Genomic DNA, 23,775 nt, shown 5'->3' with positions numbered 1-23,775 from the left:
TTACATATAGTGAACATGCACTGTTTAGGGACCCTGTGAATCAGAACAGCTTTTATGTTGGGGCAAATGAAAAGCTAACATTTCACTTTGTGTTTTTCCTGTCTTTCATTTGAATTTTCTATCAGTTTGTGTGGATAATATAAAGTGTTTGTTATGAGATCCTGCTGAGTGTGTTTGGGGGGTCAGCTGGTGGAAAGAGACCACAGCATTTTCTAAAAACAGCCTTTAGAGCCCTGGATAAATGCATTAAATGGACATGACTCTGGCCAGATGCTCGACTTGCATCTGCACTCTTAAACGCATGAGACAACTGCTTATTTGTATTTGTATTTGTTTTTTTGTTTTTTTATTATTATTATTCACTGAAGCCTGTTAGAACCCATATAATCTCATCCTACTGGTTAAAATTGTATTAGGCATCAGGTGGTGACAGTTGAACAGCTTTAGGACAAATAAACTAATTTAAGGGAAACTAAATCACCTAACCACTGGGATGTGAGAGGGGGATTCTCAGTTAGGGGAACTTTTCCCCTAATAATAAATAAAAAATGACTCTCTTCTTAATGACTTTAACATAGCATTTAAGAGTGTTAAAATTAAAATGTTTAATTTTAGCCTTGTCCTTGTCCATTTTTGGGATTTCTGTCTGGATTTGGACTACCCAAATTGAAAAGCTTACCATACACACAGTGTTCTAAGTTCAAAATTTTGATGTCATTTTACGAGCCCGATCTCACGAAAATGCGTATAAATAGTACGAGTTTGCAATCTCGTGGAATGTATACGGCAAAATGAGTTTTGGCGTGCATATGGTACGCGGTTTTTCGCGTGCATATGATACGCACTTTATGGCGTATGGCGTATTATACATCTGAAGGGATGACCCCCCCCCCACCCACCCTTACCCTGCTAGCCCACCACCACCATATACAGTGATATAAATGTAATATCCCAGTGTCATTAAATTAAGTATACATGCTAGAAACAGCCCAAACTGTCTGCAGGTTTCTAGAGCACACAGAGCCTGAGTTACACACTTTCAAAAATTAATGTATAAAAAAAAAAAATCAAAAAGCATCTACATGTTGGGGGTTATTACAGCTGACATCACTTTTAGCAGTGTTTTACGTAACTTCAACTGTTTCCTGTAAAATGACACCAACATTTTAAACCTAGACCACTGTATGTGTGCATGGGAAGCTTTTCAATTTGGGTAAAATTGGGCCAAATCCAGGCGGAAATGGCGCCAGAGTAATTTAGTGTAAATACATTACTTTGTCTAAAACAAATGCTGAAGTGATGCATATATTCAGAAAGTAGAGACTCTAAGCTTTCAAATGGTACCACATATGATATCATAGCTCCTCCACAGACATTTAAAATAGAAAGTATATACATGACGATGTCATTCCGTGGAGTTTAAGTGGATAAACCCAGACATAAAACTTTCCTTCATAACAAAATACTGTATAATACAATTCTAGCTTTCCCAAAAAAGCATATTGTAAAATTGTATAGCATCTATTCGCTGCTTGCTAAGTTTTTTAATCATTTTAAAATTAATCACATTTTTAAATAAAATTGTTTCAATCCAAAACTCATTATCACATTTAAAGTAAAATATTCTAAAACTGAATTTTATATAAAGAATAGCTTTTTTTTTTTTTTTTTTTTTTTTTAAAGAGAGAGAGAGTTGGCGGACTACAGAGCGTTATTGATTTGTTTTCTTACAACAATCAATTTTAATGTAATACGATATAGAGGACACTGATGAGATCCAGTTATGTGAGTTTATACCTAAGTGGTATGAAGTGGTATGACAGTGTGGGCAAAGATGGCAATTACTATTCTGATTACTGCTAACATCATGGAAATCATTCATGTACTAAAAGGCCATTTCTTATTTTTAGAAATGCAAATGGAAATGCAATAAAAACAGTGATAAAAATGGACTAAAAGCTTCATTAGTATTTAATGGAATATGTTCTGAAGACTTACTTTTAAGACTCTGTCGCTTTTACGACTTTCTATTGTCCCTAGAGAGCTTTCCCTCCAAAATATTCTTCTTCTAAGCTGCTAACCATGACTTAAAACAAGACTAACTGTAGTCCACTGGTTAATAATACATGGCAGCATATCATTTTAAAATTTTGCTGAAGGAGGGAGTTTATGCTGCTCTACTGGTGATTAGAGTGTTTGATTTAAAAATATCTACAGATTATATGGCAAATTTCAAATCTGTGCATTGCGACATTGTTGAGTCACTGTCTGCTTTCTGTCCATGCAGCTTCGCTCAGACAAAGACATAGGGGACGGAACTGCCACATACGTTCTCTCCGGGGAAGGAGCAGGCACAGTTTTTCGTATCGATGAGAAGTCTGGGGATTTACATGCGACGCAGAGACTGGACAGAGAGGAAAAATCCTCTTACACACTGCAGGCCCAGGCTTTCAACAAGATCACAGGCCTCCCCCTGGAGCCTGCCACTGAATTCATTGTCAAGATACATGACATCAATGACAATGAGCCCAAATTTACCAGAGCTGTCTACACTGCCAGTGTACCTGAAATGTCAGACGTCGGTGAGTGAATGAAAATTACTTTTTCTTCTGTTGTTGTTATTTGAAGTGCATTTACCGTCATGCCGGAATACTGCACCAGGGTGTGATATTTCTGTCACTGCAGTGTTTTTAAGGTCAAGGATGGCTCAGCGTTATTGGTTTTTACAGGGTTTAGAAGTCTTTGAAGCATGTACTGTTATGGAGTGTGGCATTTATACAAGTGAGCTAAACTTTCATAACATTTTTTAACATATTGATCTACAGTTACTCAACATTTTGTTCACGATTTATCGTATTTTTGTGTGCCTCTGAATTTAGAAATAAAAGTCATAAATCAATGGTATAGTCCCACGAGTTATTAAAAAAAAAATCAGAGACATGTCTAGACGAGACTATGGCAAACTAACGGGGAAAAAGGATAAAATGAATACTGGCATTTTCTGTTTATTACTCTGTGTTTTTTGCACATAAGTGAATCAAAATATTTGTAGCAAATGAAAGTAGTACCATGGTTCTGTTAATAATCAGAAATAACCATATTACCTAAAAGTATTTTTTATTTTAAAAATTGTAATTCCTGCAATGTACAGTAAACGATATGTACTGCAGGTAGTCAAATGCAAATATATGTAAACACTAAAAGCACTGCCCGCAAGGCACTGCCTCTCTTGAGTCCTGATGTAGTGTCTGATGGAAGAGATTCTATTTGCTCATCTTATCACATTTTCTATTTACATCTAATTCCCATTCGCACATCATCTATCACCACTGTCTCACACAATCAGTGGCTGTGTGCTAGCAGTGACACTGCACCATACATATTCACAGCGCATGAATATTCAGGAGATTCATGCTGCTTCTCAGTAATATCATAATAACCTCTGGTTATCCCGTTTCCAATCAAGTCAGTCCTCAAGCAGTGAAGCACTCTGTTTGGCATCGTCTCCCCAAAGAAAATCTAATGATGTTCTTCCTTCTCTGATATGGGCTCTCATGTTCATCTAGAATCTAATATAAGGGACGGTACATCGTATTTATGAAATTATTGCCCTCAATCAAAGTGAAAGTGTCATCATATTATGAAGCACTCATTACCCTCTGACACACAACCCTAGGACAAAACCAATTCCATCAGTGTTTTCTAATTTAAGGAATGGTGGTAAATCTAGGTTAGAGGCACTTTGAACATAATGAATGCTAATAATTCAGTTCTGAAAACAAAACAACAATGACCTAACTATTTATTTTCTTTTCATTAATGTTCCCCTTTGTTGAGAGCTTGGTTCTTCACGTTTGAGAAATGTAATACTATATAAATATTTTACTGTCTATATATTGCATAACAGAACCCTGAAAAAAAAGGATTATATAGACTCTAATCTGTTTAATCTTAATACTAAAGCGACTGTATCTTCTCCACTGCTATCCAAAGGAATATTTTATTTCTCAGAGGTTGGTCTTTCATCGTTCTACAGACTAAGTTATGTTCTCAATTATGCTTGATGAAAATATTGACTTTTCGGATGCTTATAAAGTCCTTAAAATACCTAAGCAGTAATACATTCTGGCATGCAGTATGATGATGAAACAAATTATAAAGTTGAAGGTACTGTTTTTTTTTTGTTTGTTTTTTTGTATTTCTTCAAATCTGAGGACGTTTTAAATGTTTGGTGTCAGCATAAAAAAGATGCAGGGCACTTAATCAAGCAGCTCAATTTTCTCCCATCCCCAGTCTAAGTCTCTTTGTTCTTATTTATGTATGTATTTATTTTTTTATAGGTACTTTTGTAATAGAAGTCAATGCCACTGATGCAGATGATGCCACGTACGGAAACAGTGCTAAGCTCGTGTACAGCATCCTGCAAGGGCAGCCCTACTTCTCTGTGGATCCTGAAACAGGCGAGTCCTCCAAACATCTTGTTGAAAACATATTCTCTGCTGACATACTACTATGATGTATGCCTGAGGCCATTTGACAAGGTGAGGCAGGGATGTGACTTTAGTTTTTATGTGGAATGTCTGAAGAGTGAAGATCACACATTGCTGTGCCTAGTTACAAATCCAGCTAGAATATTTGCTTTAAACAAAATGGAGTAAAACTTTGAAGTGGAACAAATTACTATGGTAGGCTTGTATTATTGCTTTTGCTGAGAAGAATGCAAGTTAAGCTTGATAAATGTAGCAATATAAAGGTTACGGATACAACATATTAAGATGAAGGTATAATCGCAAGCCCAAGCAGTGTAAAATACTGGCTATAAATCAAATAAAGAGTTACATGGGACTGCAAAAAAGCTGTCCTGAATTAAACTTTGTGAATAAAAAGTAAAAAGGCAGAATCAGAATATAAGCATAATAAAAACAATAAAAAATGGTGTGTGTGTGAGCCTGTTTATGTGGTTTATGAGGACACAAATTTGTATAACTACATGGGTATTACACTGGTATTACACTATAAATGTGGTTTTTTTGATTTGATATGTCCTCATAATTCAAATGGCCTTAAAAACATACTAAATTATGTTTTTTTGAGAAAGTAAAAATGCAGAATGTTTCCTGTGATGGGTCGGTTTAGGGGCAGGGGCAGTGTAGGGGGATAGAAAATGCGGTTTGTATAGTATAAAAACCATTACGCCTATGGAGACTATGTAAACCACATAGACCAACATGTGTGTGTGTGTGTGTGTGTGTGTGTGTGTGTGTGTGTGTGTGTGTGTGTGTGTGTGTGTGTGTGTGTGTGTGTGTGTGTGTGTGTGTGTGTGTGTGTGTGTGTGTGTGTGTGTGTGTGTGTGTGTGTGTGTGTTTAGCCATAAGGCTACTACAGGTTCGGTAGTCGAGAATAATTTATTTTCATAATACAATTTTTTTTTCAGGATTCTTTGATTAAAATAAAGTTCAAAAGAACAGAATTTATTTGAAATAGAAATCCTTTGTTACATTACACATGTATTTATACTGTTGACCAATTTAATATGTCCTTGCTGTTTAAAAGTATACATTTTTAAATAGATTAATATGACTATATAATATAACTATTCAGATTTTGATTAAAGATTACGGCAACAAACTATTTTTTCTTTGATTAACTTGCATGGAATAATTGTTTACCCTAAGACCTGTAATATGTGCCAACAAAGTAAATAGGGTCAATTTTGATTTTACAAGGACTTTGATGATGCCAAGTTTGAGCTCAGTATCTTGGGACATGTGGTCTTCACCTCACAGCCGGTGGAAAAGAATCGGGATAGGACTGTTCATGGATGCGATTATTAACATGACTGTAGTATGAAGTAGAACAGGGTGGATTGTTGTGGGAGCTGAGCAAGGCTGGAGCAACAAGAAGCCAATGTTGGGCGAAACAGCTCGCAAGCAGCAAGACTTTTATTATGATGGGACCCAGTCGCTGGCTCCATTTCTGCTTTTCCGGTCATGAGTATTAAGCAGCACAGCTCTGTTTATCATATTACATACATTTAAGTGTTTTTGAAATGATGCTATGACTAAATTATGTAAATGATGTTACTCTGTGCGCTCACTCAGCGGCTGCTGTGGCACTTGCTAAGAGTAAACATAGACAGTAAAATAAACGGACACAGCGACCCCATAGACTTCAACAGAGAAAAGTGAAGTCAATTAGAAGCACTCACTTCCTGAGCGTACTGCAGCCTAAGACTGAGCTTGACGATGTCAAGGTGCTGGTCATATAATTAGAATATCATCAAAAAGTTTATTTCACTATTTCTGTTCAAAAAGTGAAACTTGTATATTATATTTATTCATTACACACAGACCGATATATATTTAAAATGTTTATTTCCTTTAATTTTTATGATTATAACTGACAACTATGGAAAATCCCAAATCCAGTATCTCAGAAAATTAGAATATAGTGAAAAGGTTCAATATTGAAGACATCTGGTGCCACACTCGAATCAGCTAATTAACTCAAAACACCTGCAAAGGCCTTTAAATGCTCTCTAAGTCTAGTTCTGTAGGGTACACAATCATAGAGAATACTGCTTACTTGACAGTTGTCCAAAAGATGACAATTGACACCTTGCTCAAGGAGGGCAAGACACAAAAGGTCATTGCAAAAGAGGCTGGCTGTTCACAGAGCTCTGTGTCCAAGCCAATAATAGAGAGGCAAGGGAGAGGAAAATACGGGGTAGAAAAAAAAAAGTGTACAAGCAATAGGGATAACAGCACACTGGAGAGGATTGTGAAACAAAACTCATTCAAAAATGTGGGGGAGATTCATAAAGATTGGACTGCAGCTTAAGTCAGTGCTTCAAGAACCACTACGCACAGGCTTATGCAAGACATGGGTTTCAGGTGTCGCATTCCTTGTGTCAACAGACAGTGTCAGAAGTGACTCGCCTGGGCGCTAAAGACAAAAAGGACTACTGCTGAGTGGCCCAAAGTTGTTATCTGGAAATCAGGGTCTCAGAGTCAACAATCCATGTTGCTTGAGGTCCAGTGTAAAGTTTCCACAGTCAGTGATGATGGTTTGCGGTGCCATGTCATCTGCTGGATTTCTAAAAATCCTTTCTTTGTATTGGTATTAATATTCTAATTTTCTGAAATACTGAATTTGGGATTTTCCTTAGATGCCTTAGTTGTAATAATTAAATTCAAAATAAATAAACATTTAAAGTATACCAGTCTGTGTGTAATGCATGAATATAATATAAACAACTTTCACTTTTTGAATAGAATTAGTGAAATAAATCAACTTTTTGATGATATTCTATATGACCAGCTCCTGTAGATGTGACATGAGAAACCTGTCTGACAGTTATAACTTTTCTAGCAGTTGTGCAAAGTGAAATCTGAATCACTGAATCTTGCAGAGATACAAAACACTGACCTGGTGGTTTTTGGGTATTTTACTGCAAAACTCCTACATAGTGCACCTACAACAGGAGTCGCCAACTGGCGGATCCAGACCGCGAGATGCATCCACCCGGACCGAGAAGCCTTTTGACGTAATGAAATAAATAAATGCCAAACGCGATTTAAAAAAATTAAAAAATAATCACATTTATATCAGGCAGCTCCATAGAACCGTTTTTCCTATGTTGCCACGGTTGCGATGACAGTTAGGCTACGTTACTATGCTCACTGTTGCTACGTTCAGACACGCAGTCGCATGCAGTGAGAACAGAAAGCTGCGCGCGAAAACAGAGGCTAAATCCGACATCGACCCCTAAACCCTCATTCACTATTAACTACGTTAGTCCACTATTACAGCTCACTTGAAGGAGTGAATGAAAAGGAGTGAATGAAAACAAGTGTGTGAAGTTGGACATCGTGTACATCGGCTCAAACATGTCCACTGTGGTTTCGGACACCACTACAAATGGCTGTCCCTTCAAATAATGCCCTATTTAGGGTTAGGGGGCAATTTCGGATTCAGCCATACACATTTTGAACACACTTTTATCCTCAGTAGTCTGAGGTAAGGGCGCAGAAAATAAATGAGCCAATTTCTCCCACTTAACTTCAGGCAATGTTTGCATTTTTTTTTTTTTTTTTTTTTTTGTTATTTTGGAATCAGAAATGTTTATGCTTCCATTCTGTCTTTAAGGTCAACTCAGCCCTTTTGAAATGTTATTTGAGGTTATTTACGTTTTTCTGGATTTAAAGGAACAGGTGAAATAAAGAGATAAAATGTTTCTTGCACTTTTTAATTTTCCCAACACTGGTGGCACTTTATTTTTGCCTGTTTGTGTTTCTGGATGATATTGCTAATGATTTTTTACCAGTGAAATTTGGAGCACAGAGAGAGTGTTGAATATTATAGTGTTGAATATTAGATACATTGAGTTAGTTAGTTAGTTAGTTAGTTAGTTAGTTAGTTAGTTAGTTAGTTAGTTAGTTAGTTAGTTAGTTAGTTAGTTAGTTAGTTAGTTAGTTAGTTAGTTCGTTCGTTCGTTCGTTCGTTCGTTCGTTAGTTAATCTCAGTTTGTTACTGTTTATCTCAGTTCAGCAGAAAAAGCACTTTAGTTTCTACTAATGTTGAAATGAATGTATTTTCAGTGCAGATATAGAGATGAAGGTATTTTTTTCATTCATCATATTTTTTCGGACATGGTTACTGGTTGAATTTGAAAATATTTTGTACCAAAGCAGCTTAAACAGAACAACCTCAAAATTAGGAAATTTTGTGAAGGATTACCTATGTTTGCTTTAACATTATGAAAATACATGTTTATCTATATGAGAACATATTATATTTTGTTCAATGAAGACATTTTTTTAATCTACACTAATTTCTTTAGTCTGGCAAAAAAACATAAATTCATGTTTTTAGGTATAATTGTCCGGACGTTGGCCGGTGAGGAGGGTTCATTTACTGGATCCCAAGCAACTTTAGTTGAAGACCCCTGACCTATAATATAAATATGCACATTTTACATTTACATCGTCTTCATGCTTGAGGGTTAATCATTGTTTTCATTGCAGGAATTGTCAGAATAGCACTTTCCAATATGGACCGGGAAGTTCGGAAGGAGTATCAGGTGGTTATTCAAGCCAAGGACATGGCAGGACAGATGGGTGGTCTGTCTGGAACCACCATGGTCAACATTACCCTTACAGATGTTAATGACAGCCCACCACGTTTTGCTTACAGTAAGTCTCTAATTTATGTGTAAGTTACTTTTTTTTTAAAGTCAAAGAGCATTTAACCTATCTACTGTTTGAATAGATTTTCTGATGTATTGTGCTTCCTGAACAGTGATTTGTATTTATATGTTTCCAGGTAAGATCATCCCGATCACACAATCGATCACGAGTGTGCAATGTCGTGGAATGTATACACCGAAACTAATTTTGGCGTGCATATGATACGCTGTTTTTCACGTGCATATAATACACTGTTTTTCACGTGCATATGATACGCACTTTATGGCGTATATATGACACGGTCTCTTGGGTAGGTTTAGGGTAGTGGGGCTATTTATACGCATTTTCCGTGAGATCCGGCTGGGTAAGATAGTATATTTAACAGGTGGCAAAAAATACAAAATTCATTTTAGAAGAAGAACAAGTTATTGTTAAAATGAGGATCATGTTTGTCTTAAAGCTACACTGTGTAACTTAGTTTATTCTTAGCTAAAAACACTTAGTTCTTTCAAAAATATATGTGCTCATTAATGTATATTTACTTCTTTCAAGTAATAAAGTATTCTCGTAAGTTTATAATGTGCCATTGAAAATACATACAGGTGAGGGGTTTGAATGCCGGTCGCCATGTTGCCCTCCATCTTGAAAGTACATTAGCCAAAGAGGGACATACCCGTAAATTCAAGCTTTGCCTTTCGCGTTTTAACACTCGATGGCACCGTGTCGAATGTGAAGAGGGGGATCATGTTAATCTTGGACTAAATGGGCCACCGTAGGAGTTCAAACAAAATTCCAATTGAGAGGAACAGAAACTAATATCCGCTGGATGAGGAAAAAAATCACACATTGTTGCTTTAAGAAAAACAGACACTGTAGTCATGAAGTAGTTAGGGTCAATATTGACTTTAAAGGCTGTGAAAGCCTAAAATTAAGAATAAAATAAGCAAAAAATACTGCATATGGAAATTAATAGAACCTCTTTCCTTTTCAAGGTTCTTACCACCTAAGCACTTATGAGTCAGCAGAAATTGGAACAACTGTGGGCCGGATCAAAGCCAATGATGGTGACGAGGGAGAAAATGCTGAAATGAAATACAGAATTGTAGAAGGAGACGGCAAAGAATATCTCGATATAATAACAGATGAGCTATCCCAAGAGGGTGTTATCGTTGTCAAAAAGGTAAAAACCTGTGTCAATATTTATGAATGTGCTATGATTGATAACGCTGTGAAAATATGTACAACCACTCTTCATCCAGAAACTGGACTATGAAAGCAAGCGTGTGTACACTGTGAAAGTGGAGGTGACTAACACACACCAGGACCCCAACTTCTTTCATCTGGGCCCATTCTCAGACACAGCCATCGTCAAGGTCACAGCCAAAGATGTGGATGAGCCTCCTATCTTCAGCAAGCCACAGTATGTCTTTGAGGTCAATGAGGACACGCCAAAAGGAACAGCAATTGGAACTATTACAGCCTGGGACCCTGATGCCACAGATTACCCAATCCAGTGAGCAATTGAAATATTTAATAATTCAACACTTACTGCAGGGAATTCACCAAAGTGGTTTGCACCTGCTGGCAGTAGTTTATTTGCGCACACTGTCAGCACTGCACACGAATCGTTAAATAAATTATGCAAATCAGACAACGGCTCAGACACACCCTAAAAAAATTGTTGAATGCAATTTGCATGCTGCAATTCCCTGTCCTGCAGGCTGATTCTGCTCTAGGTTGTGGAAGGTAAAGCACATTACCGGAATCTGACATACCCTGGAGCTGCATTGCTCTACTGCCTGAATCGAATTACTTTTTAAAATTACACAAATGCACTCAACTGCAAAAATATATCCAAACAATTTATTTGTATATAATTATCATTTGATGAATTACTGCTACCAAGATATCTAGAAAATGAACACACACAGCAATAGTGCTGACTTTTGGTATATAAGCCTAATTTACATAGAAAAGATTTGTGTGCAGTGAAACGAATGACAATTTAAATACACATGCCATGGTACTAAACATGCAGATAGTGCATGGTGAAAATGGATTGTGGGTGGTTAGCAAATGAGATGCAGGTTTTTGCACTGAAATATAATGCAAAATGTGGTGCAGTTGTTTGGTGAATTTGCCCCAGTAAGTTTATTTTGGTTTTTAATATACAGTATAGTTTAATATGTATGAACAGTACAGGATAGTGTTTAAGCATTGCAAACTACTGTTTTTAAATTATGAAAACTTAAAAATACTCTCAAGGTAAAAAAATAAAACAAAAGTATGAGAAGGTTAACAATAAAACTGTGAACATTGTGAGATGAAAAGTTACAATTGCTATTGGAAATATATATATAGTAGAAGTAGAACATTCACAAAATATCTTTATGGATTATGATCTTTACTTAAAGGGGGGGGGGGGGGGGTGAAACACTCAGTTTCAGTCAATCTCATGTCAATCTTGAGTACCTATAGAGTAGTATGCATCCTTCATATCTCCGAAAAGTCTTTAGTTTTATTATATTTATAAAAGAAATATAGGCTGTACCGAGTCTTTCCGGAAAAAAAACGAGCGTCTGGAGGCGTATCGAGTGGGCGGAGATAAAGAATGACGAGCGCGCAAAGCGGTGACGTCCTCAAGCGTGGAGAAACTCATGGCTATTGATCTCTGCTAATAGATATATGATCCAGAATCATTCAGAGGCTGAAATAAATTGAACAGGAGAAACAGCAACAGCAGGACGTCCGTCTCTGTGGTATGGACTGTATTTAGTGGCCTGTCAACATTTGTGTGTGTTTACTCGCAGTTTATGAGGACATGATTCGGTTTATGGACTATTGTATGCGACTAAACCTTAGCAGTAGCAAGCAAAACGGTTTTGCACGTCAGACTAGTGTAACGTTATACATAGAACAACAATGGAGTCCGTTAGTGCATTTGAATGACTATGCACGCGATCATGTCATTTACTGATGTTTACTCACGCGACGATAGCCAACAGCAGAGACATTTGAAGCAGTTTTACTCACCGGCTGCTTCCAAAGCAGGACCGAACCCTTAATTCGCTGGGACCTCTCCATCAAAATCACAATTCTTTGGTATTATTTGGTAAAGTGCTGACAGCAGTGAACGGTGGAGATCCACTTTGCGATGCGACTAAAGCGATATTGTGAAGCTTCCCGTCATTTCTGCGTTCAAATCGGTTCAAATGCAGCGCTGCCTTCCCGGAATGCTGTGCTGAAGCGTTGAAGTCGCTTGATGTCACCCGTAGGAATAAAGTGGAGCGCGGTGCGGAGTGTTTATGGGCGTGCATTTCCTCTCTCGCTCTAGTCACGCACGCGCACCCTAATAGGAGAAGAGACCGTACGGCCCATACAAGGACCTTCCGCTCTATTAACGTCAAGCCGAGCCATACTCAAAAAAAAACTCTTCGAAACTTGTGACCGGAAGGAGTATTTTTGACTCAGAAATACTCCATCAAACCTCCAACATTAGTTTTTGAAACTTTGTCTATGTTTAGGATGGGAATCCAAGTCTTTAACAGTGTAAAAAGCTCAGTATGCATGAAATATATATATATATATATATATATATATATATATATATATATATATATATATATATATATATATATATATATATATATATATTATAATATAATATATATATTAAGTGCCTATTCAAATAATTTTTTATTTCTTTCTTAAACCTGCCCATAGATATGCAATAGATCACCACACAGACCCAGAGAGACTCTACCACATCGACCCCAAGAATGGATCCATCACGATTCTTAAATCTCTTGACAGGGAAGTGTCAAAGTGGCACAACATCTCAGTCCTGGCCAGTGAGATGAGTAAGTAAATACATACATAATGAAATAGCGTCGCATGGTGACACCGCATATATATATGATGTGGCACCAGGCAAAGCAATTTTTTAAACCTAAATAAGTATGAAAATATCTTTCCTGGCTATTTTACACTGTGATACTCTCATCAGATAACCCTCATCAAAGAAGCCGTGTTCCCGTCTTGATAAAAGTTTTGGATGTGAATGACAATGCGCCAGAGTTTGCCATGATTTATGAGACATTTGTGTGTGAGAATGTCAAAGCTGGGCAGGTATTTATACTTCATATTTGCCTTTGACTGTATGACCATAAAGGCTTCATAAAATTATGAATGCTTACAATATAAAATCAAATGGTTGAAAACAACATATTATTCTGCATTTTCAAAAACATGTCTACCATTCCAGCTCATACAGACTATCAGTGCCATCGACACAGACGATCCTCTTGTGGGTCACAAATTTGTATTCAGCTTGAGTTCGTTGAATCCAAACTTCACCATCTTTGATAATGAAGGTGAATAAATATTTCCTTTGACGTTTAAACCTCGAAGCTTATGGGAAAAAGCATGTTTAATCTTTTAGTTTTTTCTCTTTTGGCTCTAACAAAAACAGCTTTATTTTTCCTGTTGTCTGACTCAGCATGAGATAATATCTCTAGCTCTGACTGTTTGAATGTTCTCTTAACCCCCACCTCTCCCAAAGATAACACAGCCAGAATCCTGACCAGAAGAAGTGGATTTAACAGGCGTGAAATGAGTGTCTACTATCTGCCAGTGGTTATCTCCGACAGCGACTACCCCATCCAGAGCAGCACCAGCACGTTGACCATTCGTGTGTGCAGCTGTGACGCCACCGGCAACATGCGTTCCTGCAGTGTCGATGCGTTGCTGCTCTCTGCTGGCCTCAGCACTGGGGCGCTAGTGGCCATACTTCTCTGCATCCTTATCCTTCTTAGTGAGTTCATACCCACCGACCTCACTGTATCCTTCTTAGCAAAAGTCCTAGTCCTATTATTCACATTGCAACCTTTTATAGTTTTATAGTTTATAGTTGCAACCTTTTATAGATCTTGTTTACCATTAAATAAAGTTTTTTTAGTGTCAGTTTTTGGAGTATTTTATCATTTTGGTTGTAGTATTTTACGGCTGCCAAAGATAATGTGCTAACTGCATTCTTTTAAAAATGCTTACCGATGTTAAAGGAATTGTTTACTTCAAATTGAAAATTTCCCAACATTTTACTCACACTAATCTCATCCAAGATGTTTCTTTCTTTCTTTCTTTCTTTCTTTCTTTCTTTCTTTCTTTCTTTCTTTCTTTCTTTCTTTCTTTCTTTCTTTCTTTCTTTCTTTCTTTCTTTCTTTCTTTCTTTCTTTCTTTCTTTCTTTCTTCAGTCAAAAATAAATTAAATTTTTTGAGGAAAACATTCCAGGAGTTTTCTCCCCATCATAATGGCAACCAAAATGTTAAAGGTCCAAATCAAAGCAGTTTCAAAGGGCTTCAGACGGTCTTATCTAGTGAAACGATTGGTCATTTTCAAATAAAATAAAAAAACGGATGTACTTTTTAACCTAAATTGGTCATATTCCGCTGCTCTGCAACATGCCAAGGATTGCGTGATCACGTCGAAAACGTCACACTAGAAGTAGGTGGAAGTACCACCCCATAGAATGTATTCTCAAATGGAGTATTCACTCCATTTTCAACTTAAACATCATCTGTTATGGCAGATCCAGAGTGGCTCTGGGCTGAGTGGTTAGCGCTTGTCAATGGAAAGTGGCCAGACTCTCTGTACAAGTGAAATGTACGAGAGTCTGGTTGGACCAGGCTAAATGTAAAGGCCTTTTCATACCAAAAGTGAAATGAATAAGCCTCAGGCTGAAGGAAATGCAAATTCCCACCTTTACTGTATGGGGCGCAACTCAAACCTTTCAGGTATGCTGCCCTTTTGGATTGCAGAAGAATTTTCCACAGGAGAAGAAAGTCCAACATAAATGTGATGTCATTTTTTGGTCAGCAGCAAAAGACATTGGTTAATAAAGTGAGATGAAATGCATATGGTTTATTTGTAAATAACATATTTAATTATTGCATTTCACTGTTTTATTTATTTTTAAGGTGCAAAATGTAGTATTTTTGCAGTAAAATATCCAAAAACCACTAGGCCGGTGTTATATATTTTGTTCATTTGAGTTCTTACAATATCCCAAATGTTTCCAACTATTTGTAAATTGTGAGAAAATTGCTATTTTAACCAAGGAGCCGGGACATCTGAGCATACTAAGTGATTCAATCACTAAGTGATTCGCCTGTCAATTGCGTCATATCTGCATTACCCTCGGTTTCGGGAGGTTTTTATTTGGCAGAAATGCTTTACTCTTAGCGGCTGCTGTGACATTTGTTACACACTGCTGAGCGAACACACAGAGTAACGTCATAATCATTGTATCTAATATGATAAACAGAGCAGCGGAAATAACGCTGGCAACTAAAAAAATATCGTTCCAGCAGGCCGCAACCTTGCTCAGCTCCCACAACATTCGGTCCTGCTCTGCTACATACAGTACTACAGTTACGTTAATAAGTTCTATCCCGATTCTTTTTCACAGGCTTTTTGGTGAAGACCACGTCCCAAGGTTCTGTGATCAAACTATGATTTTTGTTTTTGAATAGGCACCCTCTAGCAGATGGAAAGATTACATAGTGCATGCTTTAAGGAATACTGAATCTGTTTTTGTGCAAATTAGATGAGTAAATGCATGTTCACATTAAGTCTAGAAAAGGGGTGTCCAAACCTGTTCTTGGAGGGCCACTGTTCTACAGAGTTTAGCTTGGACCCTAATTAAAAACCTGAATCATCTTACCAAGGTCTTCAGGATTACCAAACAAATTCCAGGTAAGGGTGTTGGTGTTTTTTTTACGGTCTATGGTTGGAGCTTGTTGAGGCTACACTGTAAAAAATGTAAATGGAAAATGTACTGGTAATCTTCTGCCAGTACATTATCTAGTAATTTTACATAAATTTCTGTTAACCCTTAAAACACAAACTAATGCAATGTGTAATTACAGGTAAAACACCTGTAAAAAACAATACAGAAAATTCCTTCATATTTATACTGTACATTGTGCCCTATTTTTACGGACTGTTTTTACAATGTTCAATCTGCAGAATGTTGGCACTCCATGAGCAGGATTGGATACTCCTGTTCTAGAACTACAATAACCATCATGCTTACACAGCGCACACAACACCGCTGCACTTTACTCACAATTTCTCTCAACAAGGGAACAAGAGAGATGTCAGTCAATAAATGGGAAAACAAAGTAACTTGCATTACTTATTTGAAATAGTAACTCAGATATTTGGTTGCACATTTTATGCGTTCCTTTACTCGTTAATTAGTAATCTGATTATGAAGGTCACGTTACTAGTGCGTTACCCCCAATAATGGTAACGAAAGTTGTCACGGATCTTTTTTTCTGTATTGTGACGTACATCTGAGTGTTGATTGGTTGTTGAATGGATTGAGCGCGAGCTTGCAGTTAACTAAACGCTCATTCAGCATGCATCGTCAGAGAAAAATCTGTAATTTCTCCAGACAATCCAGTTATGACTATATAACAAACAAACAAGACAAAAAAACATATGCATAGTTTGATTCATTCACAATAAGATTGTGCAGCATTTAGATATGGATATGGAGAATTTTAATTTCATGCCAACTATAACAATAATAACATTAACCAAGGCATATCTGTTCACTCTTTTCCAGTGATTGTGGTGCTGTTCTCAGCTCTGAAGAAGCAGAGGAGGAAGGAACCGCTGATCATCTCTAAAGAGGATGTCAGGGATAACGTAGTCAGCTACAATGACGAAGGGGGTGGCGAGGAGGACACTCAAGCTTTTGACATCGGCACACTGCGCCACCCAGAGGTGATCGAAAGCAACAAACTGCGGCGCGACATCATTCCTGAGATGCTGTTTCCCTATCACAGACCTTCGCCCATGAAGGAGTGCGCGGATGTCAGAGACTTCATTATTAGCAGACTGCAGGAAAATGATACAGACCCTTTCGCACCTCCCTACGACTCTCTCGCCACTTATGCTTATGAGGGCAATGGATCAATCGCTGAGTCACTGAGCTCTCTGGAGTCCTCCGTGACTGAGGGAGACCATGAATATGATTACCTCTCTAACTGGGGGCCGCAGTTTAAAAAACTTGCTGACATGTACATTGGAAAGGATACGGGAGTTGCCAACTAGGCTGCCATTCAGTGACATTCATATTCTCTGAAAGAAAAAACATCAACATACTTCAGATATGAAGTCTTTTTTCTTTGGTTTTCTACCGACACAAGCTGAATTTCACTTTTATGATGGATTTAAAAAAAAAATTGTGGACAGTGTTGTGGTAAGGTGATTTTGTGTTAAGAGAAGAGATGGTGATTTTGTTTTTTGTTTGCTAGCAGAAAAAAAAAAGAAAAAAAAAACTTGACGGAGGAGCAAAAACAATAGATGATTTTGTGACTTTAAAAACATGGACAGCGATAAGACTGCCTTCGTCTTATGACAGATTGTAATGAACTCTTCCCTGTTTCTCTTTGGCCCTGTCCCAAAGAGAACCCTAAGCCCTTGCGATCTTCCTCCAAGTTACACCTTAATGCTGCTTTGTCTAGACTAGCTTGGGTAGACTAGCTTGCTTTAGGCATGTTCCAAATGGCACCCTAAACACTCACGGTCTTCCTATGAGTTTGCATTTAAAAAGTAACTTTGTCTGTCGGGAAGAAGTCTGCTGCGGAGCTTTGTCCAGTGCAAGTTCAGAAAAAGAGCGCATCGAGGGCACATACCGACTGCAAAGTTGCCGCGCGGGTAGGGGACATCCCACAGTGTCATTGACTTAACGGATACGTGCACATGGCCGCTATTTTAAGTCCACGAGACCGAAAGTGCATATGAAGTGTGCCATTTGGGACAGGGCCTTTAGTGCAGGCTCAGCAAGTGTGCATTGAGAACGCAAAACGGCCGCAAAGGGGACACTCTCAAACACCTTTCTAAAACCTAAAACGACAAACAGCACACCCTACGGTTTTGTGGAATTAATGGACATCCATTATAGGTCCACAAGAGCGCAAGTGCACATGAAGTGTGCCATTTGGGACAGGGCCATCCTTTGACGATGGTGGCGTATCCAGGAATTCAGCATAACAAATCACTTTGTGCTACAATGCCATGCTTCATGATTCCATGACATCAAGAGAAAAGTAACTGGCGAAAAAACGAAACGGATATATTGAAGTTCTACAAATGCATTTATTTTTCAATTTGATGTTTTTAAAGGATTAGTTGAATCATTAACCCTCGTGGCTTGCATTCTTTGTTAAAAGATTTTTTTATGCAGTTACAAATAACGGGAACTAAAGCTTTCAAGCTTCAAAAAAGATGCAAAAACATTATTAAAATATAAAAGTGCTTCGACTGTATTTCATCTATTATGAAATCATTTGTATGAGGATAATTTTAATCAGTCTTTAAGAACTCAAATCAGTCTGATCTTTTCAATGAATTGGCTGATTATATTTACATTGTTTTTAAATTATTCATTCACAATTTGGGTTGATAAGTTCCCCACAATCTACACTGGCTCAATGAAGGAACGATTATTGGCGAATAATCTTTACATTTTTGTGTATATCTCACACAGTGCTATTCTATGACTTTAGAAGCCTTGGACTATCGCACACAAGTTGTATGGATTCTTCCTTACTTTTTTAAACCTTGAAATCTTCAGTTCTCATTCACTGTGATTGTACGAAATAGAGCAATCAAGGCAGTCTTAAGAATTTGTTTTCCACAAAAGAAAAACACTCGTACAGGTTTTGAACGATGTAAGGGTAAGTAAATGATGACAGAATGTTCATTTTGGGTGAACTGTTTATTTAACAGGACTTTACATAGAGGGATTTCAGTTATACTGGCTACATTTGAATGTGAGAGGAGAAAAACCACAGACTCGGCCTCTCTACATATCTTGTGAAGTGCTCCCTTGTTGAAACATAATTGCTGCATTATCATTACAGCACTGAAAGCTTACAGAGAAACAGGGGAGTATTTCTATATCTGTATGAGATGTAGTTCAATTCAACTTAATTTGCTTGTGTGAAGTTTGCTTAATTTGCAAAACTGCAGATTACACTGAAATCAAATAGAAGTGTCACAAAGAATGCTGCAGCACACCGAGCTTGTGTGAATGAATGTTGTCAAAGTGTTTTATATCCACATTTTTTAAGTATATATTTTAATAAAAAATATGAATGCACTTCTGGTTGCCTTACTTTCTTTTCTAAAACTTTTTGTTTAGGTCGATATCTCTATTACTCTCAAAAGCCAAGAACAGATTAACAGATAATGGAGGCTTTTTGCTGGGAAATAGACAAGCGGGGGTTCACTGTAGGGGTTCTTCTGAAGAAAAATGTTTTTTTTTTTTTTTCATTGTGACCTGCCAAAGTCAAGATTGCCCTGAACTGGATCTTAGCTGTGAGAATTCATTTGAATATTTCCAGTGGAAGCTTAACAGTTTCTGCATTGTCTAAAGGACATATGTTCAATGCCAAGTGCTATTGTTGTGTAATAATTCTGTTGTTGGTCAACTTTGGCTTCACAAATGCTTTTGTTCTGTGTCTACAGCCAACTTAGAACACAGTGAGATCTCTTTTTATCAAATATTATTTCATATTATTTGTGATGGTTTATCAAAGAACCATTGTGCACAATATCATTCTGTTCCAATAATCAAACTTCATTTTGAAGTAGAATCATGCATAGGTTAAATAATTACATTTCTGCATTGCTATGGTAAATTTAATCTTCTAGGATATCCAGAAATAAAAGAAATTTTAAAGATCTGGTGCGTGTTTCCCATTCAAAGTTGTAACATACTTAAATATCGTTAAAGACTTTGTTTAAGAAACTGACTAAATCGTGTTTCCTGAAAAGCATATGTAACTGTAGCTGTGGCTCATTTCGAAGGCTGTGCCTTCTTGAGGTCGCATTTGTCAGCCTCATATGTCATTTAAGAAAAGTAATCATTATAAAGTTGCCTGTTATGCTGCATGAGGTGTAAATTATTGTCATTTCTTTTTAACTTTTCAATATAATGTTACTTTTTTAAATGAGACAGCCTCAATGACATCTGCAGCCAACAATTGCAACCTACAGGAGTAATCTTTGAAATAAGACTCAACTTTGCACATCCGTGGTTTGCTATAATATAATCCTGCAATGCTGGAGGTTGCAGTTTTAGGATCTCCTTTGTAGGAGGCAGATATATATATATATATATATATATATATATATATATATATATATATATATATATATATATATATATATATATATATATATATATATATATATATATATATATATATATATATATATATATATATATATATATATATATATATTGTAACAGCACCACCTAGCCATTTCTTCTACATCAGTTATTTATCTGTGCAAAAACAGCTAATTAAACTACTTGATGTTGTAAATTGGTATTTATTATCACATTTTAATTCATAGAATTCAAACACTGTTTACTGCACTTTAAGTCGTTCTCACATTCTGCATTCTGCAGCTAATGATAAAGAAATGTTCCGCATACACAGAAAGTGTACTCAGAAAATACCCAGATTATAGGGGTAATGAAACTTATTAGGTAAAACATTTCAAGAGGGTTATGTAAAGTAAATTACATAAATTAATTAAATAAATAATAAACATGTATTAAATAGTAAGTCCTATAAAATTGGATAAGCTGTAACATACATAGGGTCTCTAGAATTTCTGTCCTGGAACTGCAGTCTCTGATTTGCACGATCAAGCTTTTTTTTTCCTTTCTTATAGTATCTTTACTCAACAATAAACAAAAGGTCATGGTAATGGAAAACCACAGCATTACAACTAATCAGTTCATGTCCCTTTTCCAGGATATGAACCTAAAGGACCTCAGGTTACCAGAGTCTAAAGCAGAGTTCACATTGGCATCGATCTGCAGCAACCAAGTGACCAGAACTCGTTAACTTTCAATGAGACCTGATGGTTTCCGGCAGCAAAAGCATCAGTGACAGGATGATACTGTCCAACAACACAACAAAGTAGATAAAAGATTCACTTCATGCAAATGATCTGCTACTCAATGCAGCGAATACCAACATTAATGAAGCCAGTATATAGAACTCCATCTCTTGTGAGACACCAGTTGATCAGCAAGATGGAGAAGATAATGTTACGGTATGTGATTTCACTGTTCTATATGATTTTCTACTTTCCACATACGACATATTCAAAAATATGGGTCATAAATTGGTCTGAAGGATTTTGATTTGTTAAATCTTGTTCATGATATGATGTATTGTGCATTATTGAATTTTTTGTGCAGAAGTGCAAATGCTTTCTGAAGAAGAATGTTCTGATGACCTCAACTTTCGGTTCTCAAGCAATGTTAACAAACAGGTTTACTCAGTTGTGAAGAGCGTCGCTTCATTTGTTTGACACATGGAGGCCTGCCTGCTTGATCTGCACCGCCAAGTCTCGTGACATAGTTCAAAGGTTGTGCCATTTAGTATAGGGACCCCTAGTGTCTCCGATTCAACACAATGCCGAAGTGAGCGACAGAAAGGGAAAGTTAATATTGTAACCTCCATTCCCTGATGGAGGAAACGAGATGTTGCGTCCCTCCTGCCATAATTTGGATTTTCACTGAAGGGGTCAAGATGCCCCCTTACAAACTACTCTGGAGTGTGTGTGCATTCCAGCTGCCTTATACCTATATGTCTAGGGGTGTGGCCTGGCTTACAAATTCACACACTAATTCCATTGGCCTTTTCTGAAAATGTCAGAGGTGATTGGGCTACCAAGTGCGACCCCAGTGTCTCTCATTCAACACATCTCATTCCCTTCATCAGGGAACAGAGGTTACATTAGTAACTGAGACTTTTTCTCAGTTTAAATATTGTAGGCTCTTTAATATTATTTTAATAAAGTAGTGTAGGCTCCTTTAAGCCAAAGTATCCTTATATGGATAGTGTTTTGTGTAAGCTCTGTTTATAACAGCCTATTAAAATGTTAATTGTAAAACGAATATTGGCTGTACTGATTTATTTGATGCTCAGTTGAAACAACAATTACAACATCACTGTAATTAATATATTTTTTATTAAAAAAACAAAACAAAACACTGTAACCGTTAACAGAGAGCTTACATAACACTTATGTAAAGCTTGAATGATCGGTATCGGCCGATTATTATGACGATATCGGTAGTCGGTATCAGCTGCAAAAATCCCTACCGGAGCATCCCTAACCTCCAGCAATCAATTGCTGTCTATGTGAACGAGGCATCATGTATAAATAATAAAAAAGGTGCTTCATTCACTAAAATGAACTCACAAGCAATACTGTCTTTGTTCTTTATGGTCTGCACAGTACAGAAGGTGAATCAGCCTACAAAATCGGTCAGCTAAACTGATCAACAGGCCCACACAGAATCTGCGCCCACAGAACTCAGCAGAGAGTTGAACAGATTTCTGAAAAACACCTAACACAAAATTCGACATATTATTCACCATTTGGATGTTCATCCCACAGATGTTGCACAAAAATAGCATTTATGTGAAAGGTGGAGAAAAAAATCTATAGATTCAGTCTGGGCCTGCTGATCATTATTTTATATTCACATTTTATATTATTTTAGTGTCTTAGGTCACATGACCTCAGCACAAATAATATATCCCTCTCCCAATTTTCTTTGTTTAATAAGCACAGTTCATACATTGTAGACTAGCTAGTAAGCAAAACCATAAAAAAGCACAATTAGCAATTAAATGCACTCTCTCATTTGCCACATCGATAGCAGTTATATAGAGGAATACTACACGTTTGACTATATTCTGTGTGCCAGATTATTTTTTAATAAATAGTACTGTATATATGTATATGCATACAGTACTATTTATTAAAAAAATCATCTGGCACACAGAATATAGTCAAACGTGTAGTATTCCTCTACATAACTGCTATCAATGTGGCAAATTAGAGAGTGCATTTAATTGCTAATTGTGCTTTTTTATGGTTTTGCTTACTAGCTTTATATATATATATATATATATATATATATATATATATATATATATATATATATATATATATATATATATATATATATATATATATATATATATATATACTGTATACAACACACACACACACACTTTTACAATATAATGTGGTTGTTTTGATGGAAAATGTCATCTCTTTAATTAATTATAGATTATAATGTCATGTTGTGTGATGTTATTACATGGATTTTTCTTTTTACTCAACTAGAAGACTTCTGTACAAAGACACAACATGTTGTGCAATCTTCATTAATGGACTACACAAATATACTGTACTGTTAGGACTGATTATATGGAGTACCATATTGTGTGTTGCTCTTGAAATCTAAAAGACCACTTCAAAGCAACGCAACATTTGGCCAAACCTTTTAGAGTAGGATCATTTATAATATCTGTGGATGAGAGTTGTGTTGTACAGCATGTAGGCAGGGCATTTCAGAAAAATGCAATAATTGAAATGCTGTAGGAGGGATGGACCTCACTCTCTTTCAAACGATGCTCCATAAATAAAACACTTCAGCTTGCTGTATGAAGTGTCCTTCACAAACTTTCA

The 23,775-nt window shown here is 36.7% G+C and overlaps 1 protein-coding gene across 1 annotated transcript in view; it reads left to right on the top strand.

Moving 5' to 3' along the window:
* The window catches only part of cdh10a (cadherin 10, type 2a (T2-cadherin)), a 28,284-nt gene extending 10,615 nt beyond the window's left edge, over nucleotides 1–17,669 (top strand). The window contains exons 3-12 of the mRNA XM_067453682.1: nucleotides 2,288–2,582; nucleotides 4,341–4,460; nucleotides 9,027–9,194; nucleotides 10,181–10,368; nucleotides 10,448–10,701; nucleotides 12,912–13,048; nucleotides 13,195–13,316; nucleotides 13,453–13,561; nucleotides 13,750–14,001; nucleotides 16,820–17,669. Of these exons, the coding sequence (XP_067309783.1) occupies nucleotides 2,288–2,582; nucleotides 4,341–4,460; nucleotides 9,027–9,194; nucleotides 10,181–10,368; nucleotides 10,448–10,701; nucleotides 12,912–13,048; nucleotides 13,195–13,316; nucleotides 13,453–13,561; nucleotides 13,750–14,001; nucleotides 16,820–17,310 (2,136 nt within the window). The 3' untranslated portion in view covers nucleotides 17,311–17,669. The remainder of the gene's footprint in view (nucleotides 1–2,287; nucleotides 2,583–4,340; nucleotides 4,461–9,026; nucleotides 9,195–10,180; nucleotides 10,369–10,447; nucleotides 10,702–12,911; nucleotides 13,049–13,194; nucleotides 13,317–13,452; nucleotides 13,562–13,749; nucleotides 14,002–16,819) is intronic.
* The last annotated feature ends 6,106 nt before the right edge of the window (nucleotides 17,670–23,775 follow it).

Source organism: Pseudorasbora parva, chromosome 9, assembly GCF_024679245.1.
Source record: "Pseudorasbora parva isolate DD20220531a chromosome 9, ASM2467924v1, whole genome shotgun sequence".
NCBI classification, from domain to species: domain Eukaryota; kingdom Metazoa; phylum Chordata; class Actinopteri; order Cypriniformes; family Gobionidae; genus Pseudorasbora; species Pseudorasbora parva.
This window is presented reverse-complemented; position numbering and strand designations above follow the sequence as displayed.